Source organism: Macaca nemestrina, chromosome 3, assembly GCF_043159975.1.
Source record: "Macaca nemestrina isolate mMacNem1 chromosome 3, mMacNem.hap1, whole genome shotgun sequence".
NCBI lineage: Eukaryota > Metazoa > Chordata > Mammalia > Primates > Cercopithecidae > Macaca > Macaca nemestrina.
In genome coordinates, this window is record NC_092127.1 from 100,354,228 (window position 1) to 100,370,802 (window position 16,575).

The 16,575-nt window shown below is 35.6% G+C and overlaps 1 protein-coding gene across 12 annotated transcripts in view; it reads left to right on the top strand.

Annotated features, from left to right (window-relative positions):
• Window positions 1–16,575, top strand: part of LOC105479633 (family with sequence similarity 13 member A) — a 377,790-nt gene that overhangs the window by 298,904 nt on the left and 62,311 nt on the right. For 9 of the 12 annotated variants that reach the window (XM_011737705.3, XM_011737709.3, XM_011737712.3 and 6 more), the window contains one exon: window positions 2,431–2,472. The exons of the other annotated variants lie outside the window; for them this stretch is intronic. In XM_011737705.3, coding sequence (XP_011736007.2) covers window positions 2,431–2,472 — 42 coding nt within the window. The remainder of the gene's footprint in view (window positions 1–2,430; window positions 2,473–16,575) is intronic. 12 annotated transcript variants of the gene reach the window in all.

Consider the following 16,575-nt stretch of genomic DNA (forward strand, 5'->3'; position numbering starts at 1 on the left):
TACACATGACTAGCTGCATCATCTGAATGAGTTATGTACTCACTCTGAGACTGCTTTTCCCACCTGAATTAAAGAAGAAGCAAGAAGCCAGTACCAGGAAAGTTTTGTGAGGATCTAATTGAGATAATTAATATAGGACCTGTGGTAGGATCTGGCCCGCAGTCGCAATTGATAAGAAATTTGTGACGGAGATAAAAGGAAAACAGTATTGCTTCTGTTTGCTGCAAAGAAATTTGGCACACAGACACACACAAATAGCTAAGACACATGAACAGCTGTGTTCAGAGCCCTGAACCATTTAAATCATCTCTCAAAAGCACTTAAGAAAACCAAGCATATTGCTAATTGAGTGTACATCAAAGAATGTTACAGTAACCATGTTAATTTTCCTTCAGTTGGCTACATGTTAGAGTAAAGGATCTGTTCTGGGCAAAGAAAGTATGTAGTACTCATTTTACAAAATATGGAGGCCTTTCCTGGAATAACAAAATAATTAGAGGTTTTTAGTGGCAGGTGTTTTTTTTTTTGTTTTTTGTTTTTTGTTTTTTTTTGGCATAGTGTTTCTTTGGCATAACGATCAATTTCTTAATCAGGAAACCCAGCTCTAACATTTTTATAATTGTTTCGTTTAGTGTTTTCTAGGAATATTTGGAAGTCAAATGTGTAAGTGACTTCTGTCAGGTTGACTTAAAAGTAGACACCTCCTATAATAGCACTGTTTCAGGTGGTTTCCTATAACAACACCTGGGAAATGTCCAGGTGTTGTCCCCGCTAACTCTTCAACCCTGCAACCTAATTCTACAAGCTTTGCCCTCAGCCCATCCACATTACAGCCCATCACTTACCTCTCACCTGGGAAGAGTTAACACCATTAGTTATAAACATTAAGATACTTGGCAACATGGGCATTAGAACAGCTGATCAGTTTTGAAATTGGAAATCCAAATCATGAGAGAATGAAAAACAATGTGTCACATTTTATGTTCCATATTCCTTCTAAAATGTTAAGACCTATTCAACTTTCAGGACAGGATTTTGTTTGCTTATGTGTGTTTTACAGTGTAACTCTGTAATAAGAGTTTATTGACTGCAAGTTTAATACTATCAGTCAAAGCAGACTTTTCTCTTTTCATGAATGATGCTTAAGAAAATTAAGCAAAAAGAGAGACAAAGAGAATGCTGCAGTTAATTAGTTGCTTTCCCAGATGCTGTAAGGTGGTATACACCCCAGGTGATATCCAAGAGGAACTCTAGGAGACAAAAGAAAATATTAGACCTTCTTTTTCATTTTATTTAATACTTTATCTTTCTACTTTTATCTGTTTAATGATGTACATAATATATATATTTAATCAGTTATATATTTGAGGGGAGTGGCTACTGAAAAGCAAGTTTTATGAGTGCATAATTTTCATTCTATACTTTGAGATCATTTATTAGGAAAAATAAAACATGCTAAAGAAAGGCAAAGAAAGTACAGCAAATACTTTACATTTTAAAAATTGAATTTCTAGGCCAGGCATAGTGGCTCATGTTTGCAATCCCAGCACTTTGGGAGGCTGAGGCGGGAGGATCGCTTGAGCCCAGGAGTTCAAGACCAGCTTGGGCAACATAGTGAGACTCCATCTCCACAAAAAAAATAAAAAATTAGCCTGGCATGGTAGCATGTGCCTGTGGTCCCAGATACCCCAGAGGCTGACATGGGAGGATCACTTGAGCCTGGGAGTTTGTGGCTGCTGTGAACCGTGATCGTACCACTGCACTCTAGCCTGGCCAACAGAGTGAGACCATGTCTCTTAAAAAAAAAAAATTAACTTTCAGTGTATTAAGCTTGATATTTTGTCTGTGTTGTTTGAGGAACTTAAACTTGTTAATTATTTCATTTATATCCTTTCATGTTATACACACTAGTTAATACTTAGTAGAGTAACTACAGAAGGACAAACAGCCCGTGAATGTGGTGCTGTTTACTGGTGTGCTCTTCATTGCTAGGGAATCATTCCTGAAGTGGCTCGTTCTTAACAGGAATGTTTTGTTGGTTGTTTCTTATTTTCATCATCATGTTAATGAGCTGCAATCAGCTTTGTTGAGATAAATTAGTATGTAATCGTTTTAAGGGTTTATGTGTAATATACGAATACTTGAATTGGGCCCCTAGAATAAGGCAGTAAAAAGCTTCCTCTGGAAAGTGTGATGTGAATTACTTTTGTCTTAGCTCATCTTGAAAGAAGCCTCACTTGATGGTATCCTGACAAGAAGTAATTGACCTTGGCTAGGTCCGAGGTGGATCGTGTTTTACTAACCTTACTCCATCATGAGATTGGCTTTAATGTGCTAAATCAACATTTTTGACCGGTAGAACATTTTTAGTAAAATTGACATGTCATATTAACAGACATTATATTAATTCAAAATTTATTTTCCTTTTAGTTCGCAGGAAGATGAAAGACCTATTTCACCTTTCTATTTGAGGTATTTATTTGATTTTTGTTGGTCTACTACAGGGAATAAAGGAGGGTTAAGGCTTCTTTGGGTTTATTTGCTCATTTTAATCCCTTTCAATAGAACATTCATTACTGTGGCCAGACTAAGCTTGCTGGAGCTCTTTACTTTACTGTATTTTCCCCTTTGGTTCAAGAAATATATTTTTTAAATGTCTAATATAGTTCAAACAACTAAAATAAGATATTTTGTTTTAAATTTGAAAGTGCCAAAGTGATCATTTTAATTTAAAATCTGCCCGATGATTAGGCTGTAAGCAAAGTTAAAAATCTCTATTTTATACATATACGTATGCATAGGTTAGTGGGGGCCAATGGGTACAAGACCCACTCACAGACAAAGCCTTGGGTTGGGTTACATCATTTTCTATGTCATAGCAGAGAAGGAAACTAAATATTCAGCAAGTTTATAGGATTGAAGATGATTTTCTAAAGCTTATAAACCCAGAGTAACAACTGTTAAAGCAGGTATGTTAACAGAATTCAAGATCACTTCTCTCTGGTGAATGAATGCTGTACTGACAGGGTTTTCCGAGTGAGTCATCTGAGATATAGCCTAGAATCAAGTCTTCCTTATTGCATTTCTTTTCTTGCTACCTACCACTTCAAAGGCTTAGAAAATATATTTGAAAAGTATATAAAATAATGTAAATGTAAAATAATGCTGATGTTTGTTTTTTGAAATCTTTCCTGAAGTCTACTGCTTTTTATTTATTTTATTTTATTTTATTTTATTTTATTTTATTTTATTTTTGACGGAGTCTCGCTTTGTCGCCCAGGCTGGATTGCAGTTGCATGATCTCAACTCACTGCAACCTCTGCCTCCTGGGTTTAAGCAATTCTCTGCCTCAGCCTCCCGAGTAGCTGGGATTGCAGGCACCCGCCACCATGCCTGGCTAATTTTTGTATTTTTAGTAGAGATGAGGTTTCACCATCTTGGCCAGGCTGGTCTGGAACTCCTGACCTTGTGATCCACCCGCCTCAGCCTCCCTAAGTGCTGGGATTACAGGCATGAGCCACCACGCCCGGCCTGAAGTCTACTGTTTTTTAAAAGAAATGTCAGGATATGCAATACAGAATTTGTTTATTTATTTATTTTTGAATCTGGCTTGTTGAAATAGTCCCAGAATGGATTTAGGCTATAATTCAACCACTAGTACTTCAGAAATGTGTCATAGGACTTCAGGCTTAGCCAAGTAACTGCTTTTTAGTAGTGTTTACCCTTTAGTGACTTGCAGCGTATTGCATAATCACTTTATGGCAAGAGAGGGAACATTTGAGGTTTCAGTATGAGACAACGTGGTCCGTTTTTTTCATCCTGGTTTCCTGCCGACCAAATCAGCATACTCTGGTTCATAGGCTATCTCAACTATGCAATTCATGTGAACACATGAGGATGTTGCTGAGCACGTAGTGAGTCTGGTATTCATTATATAAATACACACAGTAATATCAGCAAATGCTTGTTATATATTAATGGAAATTCAGTTTTACATAGTATAGTAGACTTTAGCACTGGATCATGCCAACTAATGAAAACTTATTTCTCTGAATGTCCTGTACTTGCAGAATGAAAGTACAAGAAAATAGAGTAAAAGAAAATCAATAATATATTTACCGAACTCTTAATAGAAGCTACTTGATTTTTTCAATGTTAAGTCATAGAAACTAAAATATGATAAAATTAGGGGGGAAAAGGGAATGAATATGCATACTGGCCCACATTTATGGTAGAAAAAGGAAAAGTTACCAGCAGGCGTTCTTTTCATATGATGGATAAACCAAGCAGAACTATTTCACAAATGCAAAAATAGTAATTATTTAGCCTGAAATTAGAATTTCAGAAGTAGGCCCAATCAAGACATAAGACACGTCTGCTGAGAGGGGTACTCACTGGAAGTAGATCCAGCCACAAGCAGCCATGGAGGGGATAGGGCTGGGAAAGCTGGTCAGCAGTGAGATATTCAGTTTGGTGGTTAATTCTGAAAGTTCTAGCATAAAGAGGTGAAACAGCAAAACTCAGTGGCTACAAGTCTGTGAGTGGACAGTCTTCAGAGAGTGCAGATCCGAACAGACAGAAGATGAGAGCAGAGCAGACCTCCAGTCTCAAAGGAAGGAGGGTAGATGATCCATAGCCGCGCTCGGGTACAGGAGGTCACATAGTGGTCCTGCTAGTGGAGTGGAGAAGAGATGGATTGTATATAACAGGACAGGGTCTGTGTCTGGGATAGAGGATACAGATGGAGAGCATGTGAAGACGCCACAGTGCACACTAGTGGAGGTCCCAGGACCTTGCTGTGGCTAGGGGAGAAGAAAGGGATGCAGAAACAGGGAACCAGAGAAGCCATTTCAGCCATTATGTTGCTCTTGTTATCACCTTATGGAATTTCAGTTCTGTAATGTGATATTCTCATTGAACAGTCATGCCTGAATCACATGTTAGTCTATCATGTATTTCAGTTACCTTCAGTAATAAGGTCCTTTCTGTAATAAGGTAGGGCTGTTGTAAATAGACACACAGTCATATTTTTATTCTAAATCAAATATCTTCTGTGATAACAACTCTGTCATCTCTAATTTCAGTACTTCTCCAACTTAACTCACCACAGAGCCATTTGTTGTTTTTTGCAAAGGAAGGAAACAGTAGCTATCAATCTACACCTGCCACCATTCCATGTAGCAAGTTAATTGCAGTTATAGGAGCTCAAACAGTAGGTGTCATTGTTCCCCAGACGCTTATTAGGGATTACCAGCCCAGTTGAAATGATTAGGGAAATGAAAGGGAAGAACAGGTTATATGCCAAACCCTTAGTAAGACTACAACAGAATAAACATGACCTGCAAACTTAAGGTAGAGAACGTTCTTGGCCAGGATGTTCATACCCTGTTCTCTTTTATATTCTAGGCTGGAATCCCAAACAACAGGGCCCCTACCTCAGTTGCTCAGCTGAGCATCAAAACAACTTGGTGGTGGTGTTCTTCTGTGCCGTGTTCAACCTTTTATCGTCTGCATTCTTTTACCTGGCCTCCAGTCAGATCTGTCTAGGATCTGTGGCCGCTCTACTTCTGTTTGCCTGAGTTTTCAGTGTCTCCAAGCCTGAGTTTGGATTTCGGTGTTTGGTTTCCACTAAGACTCGAGTTCTGCATCTCCACTTGCTGTTTCTCCTCATCTCTACCGGCTCTCCCCTCCCCTACACCACTTTCATGCTCCTATGAGCAGGATCAGATCCCATCCTTATCCCATTTCATCAGACTTCTATCCTTGAACTCCTTCTTTACAAATTCCTGGGTTATACATATAACTTGCATGCCTAGAACCTGTGTTTAATGTGCTTTTTCAAAATCTTAGGCTATGTGTTCAGGGGCTATATACCAGTTTTGTTCATTGGGCTTCAACTAGCTCACCTGGCATCTGAAACTTGGTCCTTGCTTAGCTAACACCTGTCTTCTAGCAGGTGCACTGATCTTCCTCTCTTTTCCTTTTCTCATTTAGTGCTCCATGAAAGTCCTGGAATTGACCATCTTTAAAAATATCAGCCCAAGTTTTAATACTCACAGTACAAACTGAGGCTAAATTATTAATTTAGCAGGTTTGGATTAAGGTCAGCTTCAGTATTTTGTCTTTTCTAATTTTCCTGAAGGTGCATCAGATGGATTTATTTCTAAGTTAGCTGTTTTGCAGACAGACTTACTCTTTCTAATTTGGTTAATTTTTAATTGCTGGAGCCTAGGAACTATCGATTTTTCAGTCTCATAACTGTACATTTATGTTAAAGAAAAAAATGACTTTGAGTAAATTCAAATTAAAATATTACCTGATATTTAGATGGGATCTGAATATTATACCATACCACTCCTATCTTGATATGTAGAAAACTTCTTTCTAAAGCATTTTTAGATAGTTTTTCTGAGGAATTGCTTTCCGAACAACTTATGCTAGAATTTGTATGTTTGTGATTTTTTTTTTTGTATTATGCTTCATTAGCTTTAACTTTTAATAGTTTTTTTTTCTCCTTAAGAAGCATATTGTATGTTTTCTAAATGAATATTTTAAGGTAAAAATCCTTCATTATCACATGGGAGAGCTTTGGAGAAGTGTAGCATACCAAACATTATATTTATTCAAAAGCTTGTTTTAGGCTACTAAGAAGTGAAACAAACAAGCAAGCTGTTTATTTAAGTATCTACTTTTTTAGCAACATGATAAAGTCAGCTAGGTATCTGGATGTCTTTAGACACAACTACTTATCAAAAATATTTGTTTTCCTTTTTATTATAATAGTGTTTCCTCTTTTTTTGAGACGGAGTCTCACTCTGTCGCCCAGGCTGGAGTGTAGTGGCATGATCTCGGCTCACTGCAACCTCGATCTCCTGGGTTCAAGCGATTCTCCTGCCTCAGCCTCCACAGTAGCTGGGATTACAGGCATCCGCCACTAAGCCCAGCTAATTTTTGTATTTTTAGTAGAGAGGGAGTTTCACTATGTCGGCTAGGCTGGTCTCAAACTCCTGACCTCAAGTGATCCGCCCGCCTCGGCCTCCCAATGTTCTGGGATTACAGGCGCGAGCCACCACGCTTGGCCAGAGTAGTGTTTCTAAACTGAGGGGGCACATCCCCTCTACCTGTGGAGCTCTGTTGTTTTGGTTTTGGTTTTTTTATTATAGTAAAATATAAACAAAGGTTGCCATCTTAGCCATTTTTAAATGTACAGTTCAGTGGCATTAAGTACATTCTCATTGTCACACAACTGTCATCACCATCCATCTTCAGAACTCTTTGTATCTTGTATGAAACACTAATTTTTCATGTCCTCCTTTCCCTATCCCCTGGCAACCACCATTTCACTCTCTGTCTTTAAGAATTTGACTACTCCGGGTACCTCATGTGAGTGGGATCTTAGTCTTTGTCCGTTTGTGACCGGCATATTTTACTTAGCATATCTCAGGGTACGTCCACATTGTAGCACGTGTCAGAACTTTCTTCCTTTTGAAGGTTGAATAATATTTCCATCTATGTATATGCTACGTTTTGTTTATCCTTTCACCTGTCAATAGACACTTAGGTTGCTTCCATCTTTTGGGCATTGTGAATAACGCTGCTATGAACATGGATGTACAAATATCTGTCCAAGTCCTTGCTTTCATTTCTGTTGGGTATATACTCAGAAGTGGAATTGCTGGGGCCAGGCACAGTGGCTCATGCCTGTAATCCCAGCACTTTGAGAGGCCGAGGCAGGTGGATCAAGAGGTCAGGAGATCGAGACCATCCTGGACAACATGGTGAAACCCAATCTCTACTAAAATACAAAAAATTAGCCGTGCATGGTGGTGCACGCCTGTAGTCCCAGCTACTCAGGAGGCTGAGGCAGGGGAATCGCTTGAACCTGGAAGGCGGAGGTTGTAGTGAGCCGAGATTGTGTCACTGCACTCCAGCCTGGCGACAGAGCAAGACTCTGTCTAAAAAAAAAAAAAAAAAAAAGTGGAATTGTTGGAGCATATGGTAGTTCTACGTTTAATTTGTTGAGGAACTTCCATACTATTTACCCTAGCAGCTACATCATTTTACATTTCCACAAGTACAGTACACAGTTCCAATTTGTCCATATTTTTGTCAACACTTGTTATTTTGTTTTTTAATAATAACCATCCTTATAGTTATGAAGTATGTGGATTACTTAAAGATGTTTGTGTCCCATTGGTCAGGATTCTAAGTCGTTGCTTGTGCTAGGTGCCTACACAGAACCAGACCAACAGTATAGCTGAGGAATGGCTACAAAGTTTACTAATGTTTGTCATACAGTTTTTAGACTCATTATTGAGTTCTTGATCTGAAAATCACTAGTCATTTTTTTTTTTTTTTTTGCATAGTAAGATGTAAGTATAGATTCTAGGTTTAATTCTAACAATGTTAATGAAATATTAAGCATATGTTAGAGCTATATAATTTAGAAAGATAAATTATATACATTTTAAATGATTTTCTTCACATCTTTTACCTCAGCATGATAAAGAATAATTCACTTGTAGAAAATTACACCTTTCCATTCTGCCTAGATCTCTTGTTACTTCATTCCTCAGTTTCCCTGCCTCCCTGTGGGCTTCCCTTTGTAGAACTTCAGATTTTAATAAAATTTAAGAATCTAGTTTAAATAGGTGGCAGACTGCTTTTGCCTGATACAGTACTCCCATCTTTCTATTTAATATCCATGATAATATAAAATACAAACCCTAGAGACAGCTCTGTAGCAATGATAAAGAAAAGCCACATCAAAGGTCACATCATCTATGGGCTGGACAGAGAAACATATTTTTACCTTGCAGACTTCATGTTCTGCCATCTAAACAATACAGATAGCCACAAAGAGAAAAGAAAGGGAGGAAAAACTGACTTTGCTTTCTTCTACTGTCTATTGCACTAACCGGAAAAGCTGGTGACATTTCCTCAACTGAGCAGAAACTTATTTTCTGAACCATCTAGAGCCAAGTTGTGTTATTGTTTTTCACCTCTCTGCCCTCATCAGCTTTTATATTTTAATAACCATTCAGACAAGAATACTCAGCGTACAAAACAATGGAGAGGAAAGGGATTCTCCTGGGATGCTCAGTCACCTAGCCAAAGCATTTGAGAAAGGGATAAAGGCAAGAAGATTATTGGATTTTCATATGTGCTTTCAAGTGTACACTACCCCAAAACAAACCACAAATTTGTTCTGATTCTCATAATCATAAAATGGAACCAAAAAGCAAGTCTACCTAAGTAGGTATTATAGATTATTCTAGGGCAGATTCAGATACTGGCTCTTCAAATCTAAATCCAGGAGGAGCCATCTGCTCACAGCCAAGTAGACAATTATATAAGCTAAGAACAGTCTACCTACCCAGGTTGTTGGAAATGGTTCTACCTAGATTGATCGTTCCACCTTAAGAACCACTAAACACAATAAAAGAATTTGGGACCTATGAAGAGAAATGACAAACTAGGGGAAAGGATGATTTGCCTCGATGACTCAGCATAAAAACAGAATCTAGAGAACTGATTTTTATAAAATTCAGATGAAAACTTGAGAAGTAATATTGTTAATCTTCTCAAAAAATGCTCAAGGACATAAACTTTTCTGAAACATTAGTAGGAAGCCATTAAAGTGGAGTAGGCTTAGAATTGAAAGACTGGGGATACAGAAAGAACAGCTGAAATGAGGAGGGAAAAACAACCCTAGAAATGTTTTAGAAGAGACTTTAAAAACTATGTTGAAGGCAGTAAAGAACAGAAATGATTAAAAATCAGTCAAATACATGATGAAAGAGAAACAGGAGAAGCCCTTCTGGAATAAAAAGGAACAGGATAAAGATAAAAACTACGTGACAGCCTGGACACAGTAGCACTGTCCTGTAATCCCAGCACTTTCGGAGGCCAGAGTGGGAGGATCTCTTGAAACAAAGGAGTCTGAGACCAACCTGGGCAACATAGTAAGGTTCTGTCTCTATAAGAAAATAAATAAATTGGCCAGGTGTCTTGATGTACACCAGTTTCTTCTGAGGCCAAAGTAAGAGGACTGCTTGAGCCCAGGAGTTTGAGATTTCAGTGAGCTATGATGACGCCACTGTACTCTCTCCAGCCTGGGTGACAGAGCAAGATACTGTCTAAAAAAAAAAGAAAAAGAAAAAGAAAAACCACAGAACTATCAGAATAATAATGTTAAATGTGAAAGTCAGAGATTGAAAAGCCAATCTGAAAACTATAATTTGAATGAAGAAACGTATTTGTAAAAGGACAAGTATAGGGTATGCCCAGCTAATTGAGAGATAAATTTAAAAAACAATTAGTATGAAGTAGAGATCTGATTATTAGCATTGGTGGAAGGGCAAAGAAAGTAATGAAGCTATAATTTTCTTGTCTTACATAAACAGGAAAATAGAAGCAGGTGTCAAGAGGTTTTTTTGCTGCTTTTCTTGTTTTATTAGGTTGGTGTGAAAGTGATTGTGGTTTTGCCATATTTTTAATAATGAGAGAAATATGGGCATGAAAAGCAACCGTAGTAGAATTGTGCATAGGATTCCTGTATTCAAAATGCCTTCAAAAGATAAGAGCAATGGCAGCAACCAAAGGAAAAACAAGTTCCCAAATTAGAAAGCATAAAGCAAAAACAATACTAGAACAAATCTATCAGCTATGACAATAAATGCAAATGGATAAAATTATTTGAGAAAAGCTAAAATACTAAAAAAAAAAAAAAAAGAAAGAAATCTAGTTGAACTGTACTGTTTGCAAAAGAGTCATACCTAAACCAAAGTGGCACAGAAAGGTCAATAATAAAAAGATAAACATGTATCTGATAAATGTGAACAGACAACTGAAGTTGAAGGCCAAATTTGTTAGAAAAGACAAACTGGACTTACTTTATTATCTAGATTTACAGTATTATCAAATCATATAAATTTAAATTCTTATATTATCAAGGATAAACAAGTAAACACATTTGAAATATAGGACTTATACATATAACTATATGTCCATAACAAAATTTATAGGATATATAGCATTGAGAATTTTGTAAAATTAGTAAGATTTCAAATAAATGAGCACCTATATACATAAGTGAAACTTTGCATAGTACAAATAGAGCTCAATCAAGCATTTCTGCTACTTTATAAAAAGTATTCAGCTATCTTTAAAAGTTCTTAAAGAGTAGAAATTTTGATAGCCAATAATTTCTGACCACACTGTAATTAATGACAAAAAATAATTTCAATAAACCAGTGAAAACTCTTGTAAGGGGACAGGAGGAAGGGGATAACTCAAAGAGTAAATAAGAATCTTAAGTGCATATTGTTAAGAAAATAAAGAAAAAGTATATATCAAAATTTGTGGAATAAAGTCTAAACTTTTTAAAGAGGTAACCTGACACAAGATTGAAGATAAATCAGCCACACATTCAGAATAAGAAGTTATAGAAAGGAAGAAAAAGCAATCTCTTTGAAACCTAAAAGAATTCGTTAATAATAAAAGAAAACAGAAAACAAGCAGAACTGATATTTGAGTTCAGGAGCTGGTTCTTTGAGAGTAAAAATGAAAATTACAAGATACAAAATTCTTGATGAGCTTAAGAAAAATGAGAGATGATAATAATCATAATTGAAGTTTACTGTGTTATAATTTTTTAAAAGATTAGAGAACACTTCATGCAATTTGAAACTAATAAACATGAAAACCTAGAAGAAATAAAAATTTTCTGCATTATATAAATTTGGAGAAAAAGAAAAAATCTATTTAAATCAAAAAAAGCACTTTTAGTAACCTAATTCTAATGAAATAACTAAAGGTATAGCCAAAGATTTATGTAAATAGTAGCATTATTTGAGAATAAAGATTATTCAGAGAATTGAGGACATACTCTGAAGCCGGACTACATAGATAGAATGGAGCTGTGTAAACTTAAATTAGATACTTCTCTGATCTTCAATTTTCTGTAAAATGGAAAAGAGATACAGTATATAAGTGAATTATGCATTGCATTTTATAATTTTGTTAATATAGACCTTAGTGTAAAAACTAAAAAAACTTCCAATTTCTTTTTATGCTAAAACATACTAAATATATGAAATTGAAAACATCAATAATTGTCAAAAGAAGCTGTATAAAAGATGAATATTCTGACATTTTGATGGGTTACATTTGATTTGTTAGAATAAATTTTATATAGTATTAAGATATAGCTGTGAAGAGTAATTTTTTTCTTCAAATCAGACTATTTAAAAGAATAGGAAATTTGAATTAGAGAAGGTATGAGGATAAATATTTTCCTCTTTTTGAGTTATATCCATGTAGTATGTTTTCAATTTTTATTCTAGTATATTATGCACAGTATTCAATTTTAAACCAAAATTTGAGGCTACCCAAAATGTTTGTAATGATGCAAAAGGATGATGCAACTTTTATCAGAGTTTAAATACCTACAAATGTTCCAATAAAGTTCTGCATATGATAATCATAGCTAGAGGTTAAAGCAAAAGGAATAAATATTGAGGATTGAATTGTTTTAATGTAGGACACTGTGAAGAATGCACTAAAATTATGAACAAAATTTAATTTAGAAAGCTGTTACATAATAACAAATATGTATGTTGTTATATATGTATAATGTTGATGCTGCATATCAACTTATAGTATTTTAAGATGATACTGAAAATACTATATTTTGTTAAATTGACAAATTAAAAATTTTAGGCTATTTTGATGATTGTTACATGAGATTTATCCTTAGGTCTATTTAAGCAAACATCTCATAATTGTCTTTTTAATCCTTGCTCTATTAGAAAAATAGAGTAAATTTAAATATTATATCTTAGAGAAACTGATAATTTGGTTGGACCTCATGTTTCCTAATAAAACGGTAATATTTTACAGGCAGGATTTTATATGCCATAGAGGAGAACATACTGAAATAAGAGAACACACAGAAAAGAAAACACATGCTTTTCAAGAGGTCTCCATTTTGTAGATTTGAAGCCTCTTTTGAAATGTATGCTTTTTTATTTCAAATCAAGAGATTTAATTAAAGAATCACTTGTCAACAGGCATCTGTGCATCTTATCACATGCAAATTTTAGAGACTAATATTGCTGAGCATAATTGGCTTAAGGAAATATAGTTTGGGTTTTGCTAATAAAAATAAAGACTAAAGATATTTCAATATGTCATAGACTATATTTCAAAGTAGGCTTAGAATCTATTTTAAATGACCATACCAATAGAATATTCAGTTGCATCATCACTAACAGTAGGCTTAGGTTTGAATTTGGCCATAGAACTGGGATCTGCATATGAGTGAGCATCTTTCTTTCCATTTTAAATACTTGCTTTGTCAACATTAGGAAATGAACGCTTCTATATCCAACTGTTTATAATGCATAAGTAAGAAATTTTCTTAGCAAATCAGTCAAGGACTCTGAAAAAAAAAATCGTTATTCTTAGCTCTCCGCAGAGGATAAAAAGCAAGCTACATGCAGATGAAGAAGGAAATTTCTTTATCTTTCACTTTGTCTTATTTGCTTATTGTTTAAATGCTTATTGCCTTTTTGTCAGTATCTTAGTTATGGAAGAAATCTCTATTGCTGTTGCTAAATATTCTTTAAAATTTTGTTAAGGGTGAATTGTTAAGTACATCCCACAGAAATTATGACGGTGGATACCTGAACTAAATACCAAAGTTATTTTGGTAACTAATAAACCATATATCTATCTGATACTATGTCATAAAACTAAATATGCAGTCATAACCTTTTGTAATGATTTAATCTTTAGGCAGTAAGCTTGAACCTGAGATAGAACAATTTTTTGAGGTTTCTTTCAGAGGTAAAAGAAACCACAGAGATCACTAGCCAGACGTTTCATTTTCTGTGTGAAGAAACCAACCCAACGCAGCCAAGCTAACCAACAGCCTGCCAGTGATTTTGTCTAATCAACTGCAGAGCCCAGACCAGAACTTTCTTTTCTGATTACCAATGGAAAATATCTTCTCATAATACTTGATTTATAGGAATTGTATTAAAAGAACCTGAAATTACAGACTAGTTAAATATACCAGAAATTCCAAAGGACTATGAAAAACATCACACTTTATTCTAAAACTGTCCTAAAATAAATATACTAGCAAAAATATGAATATGATTTAATTACTTGGTTTTATTATTGATTTATTCGTTTACTTTTGTATTCTGAGAAATGTGCTCTACAACTGATTTAGATGGTTCAGGTCATTTTTCTCTAAGCTGGTGGAGAAATTTCGATATGTTGACTTTTATCCACTGAGGTTAACATGAGTTTTCCGTATCATACCTTCATTACTTAGATTACAGTATTTAAAAATCATTATTGGGATATTTAAGTAATTGAAGTTTTAAACAATTTTGGTTGCAAGGATATAGAGCTTCTGCCACTCAGTGTCTTCCACAAACCAACAGTATTAGAATCACTGAGGAATGTATTAGAAATGCAATCTCAGCTTCCCCTTCCCAAGACCTAGGCCTGCTGAATCAGTCTGTATTAACAAGTGCCAAGGTGATTTCCTATGCACATTAAGAATGAAGAAGCACTTATTTAAAGAGTTGGAAATCTCAGACCCTCATCTTGTTTGTTGTTTCCTTGTCTTTTTCTTGTCTTTCTTTCTTCACTCTCCCTTCATAGAAAATGAACGTCAAAACATCAGGATCTGCTTTAATAGTCAAAAAGAAGACAGTTCAAAACGATGTAGAAAGGATGAGAGGAAATACATGTCTTCATTCTGAGATGGCATAGGGGACTAACAAGCTAATGGCATGTCTTTGGAATGTTTTTTAGCCTCTAGCAGATCCACATTCTTTACTCTCTTCTGAGTTTTCCCCGAGTCATTACTCACATGGGTCCCTGCTCCCAAAACCAAGGTTGTGTAACTGTACTGAGAAGTGGAGTATAGGAGTTAATTATATAGTGTTGAATTTACAGAGGGTGAGCCACAAAGTAGCAAAAGCAAGAACTGCTTGTTCCAGTTAAAGACAGAAAGCAGAAAGGGGTTTATTGTTGGTTATGTAGCCTGGGAACCACTATGAATAACAGGCATTGTAAGGCAGAAGAGAAATTGTTGTAATTAAAAGCAAAGTAAAATACCTAAGGCCAGGCCTCCATATCCAGAGATGACTGTAGTGAGTAATGGATTGAAAGACAAGCTAGTGGAGTGATTAAGAGCTTAGACTCTGAGCTAAAACTTTTCTTGGTTCAAATCCCAGCTCATCTTATTTCTTGGCTTTATGGCTGTGGGTAAGTTATTTAACCTTTCTAACCTCTTCATCTGAAAACAGTAGTACCTCTTCATAGGGTTGTTGTAAAGAAAAAGTGAAAAAAAATCTATGTAAAAAGTACTTAGCACAGTGTCTGGAACATAGTAGGTACTCAGTAAGTCTTAGGTGTTTGTATTTATTTATTTATCTTCTTAATTATTTAATACTTACTTGAATCAGCTTCCCTTTTACCTAATCACATGAGTTTATGTAGTTTTTCTGGGTTTCAGCCGTGGTCTGTGGCCATAACAAAGAGCTACAGCTTTAACTAAAGAAAATTGTCTTGGGCTAAAAGAGTAAACATTTTTTGATCACCTCTGGGATAATGAGTACTATGGAAGACATGATGGTGGTGGTAGTGGGAGGGAGTGTGATGAAAGAAAATGAGAAATATTATACAATCCCTTGAGGCATTGAGATTCTACATTGAAAGAGATGAGGTATACACTTACATGGGAGAAAAACCTGACAGATGATTCCCAAGCAACATATTCATATGTTGAAAATTATACCGTATAAATTAGAATGTTTGGAGTAGTTGAAAGACAACTATCAATATTGGTCCTTAACAACTTTGATTTTCTTTGAATGTCTTCTACAAAGAAGGAAAAGAACTATTAGAACTATTAGGTAGAACAATAGTTTGACACGACTAAAGATTGTCTCAAATCTGCTCAATATTTAACCTCTTTTTTTAAAGCATAGATACTTTTAAATCTTGATTCAAAAGCCAACTAAACACTAGAGGGCAGATTGTGAGGATGTAATGTGTTAATACAATTAAAATAGCTGCCGGCCTCAACACTCATTGTGGTTATGTGAACATAAGTGCAGGCATGAGGGGGAAAGTTCCAAAGCTTGCTAACCTGATAGTGTTTTGTAATTTTATCATTCTACTTTGTGTTGACCACTTCTCAATACTTTTAAAAGAATTCAGGCTTTAGAAAAAATGGGAAAGTCATGAAAGTTTGTAAGTGCTCAACAAAAACATTATAAATTAGATGTTAAGCTGACACATTACAGAGCTTGAGATGCTTTCCATCCTGAGAAACTTAGGGAAAAAATGTGGCTTTGAAAATATGGTTTAGAAATAGTCATATAGAGGCCGGGCACGGTAGCTCACGCCTGTAATCCCAGCACTTTGGGAGGCCGAGGCGGGTGGATCATGAGGTCAGGAGATCGAGATCATCCTGGCTAACACGGTGAAACCCCGTCTCTACTAAAAATGCAAAAAATTAGCTGGGCGTGGCGACGGGCGCCTGTA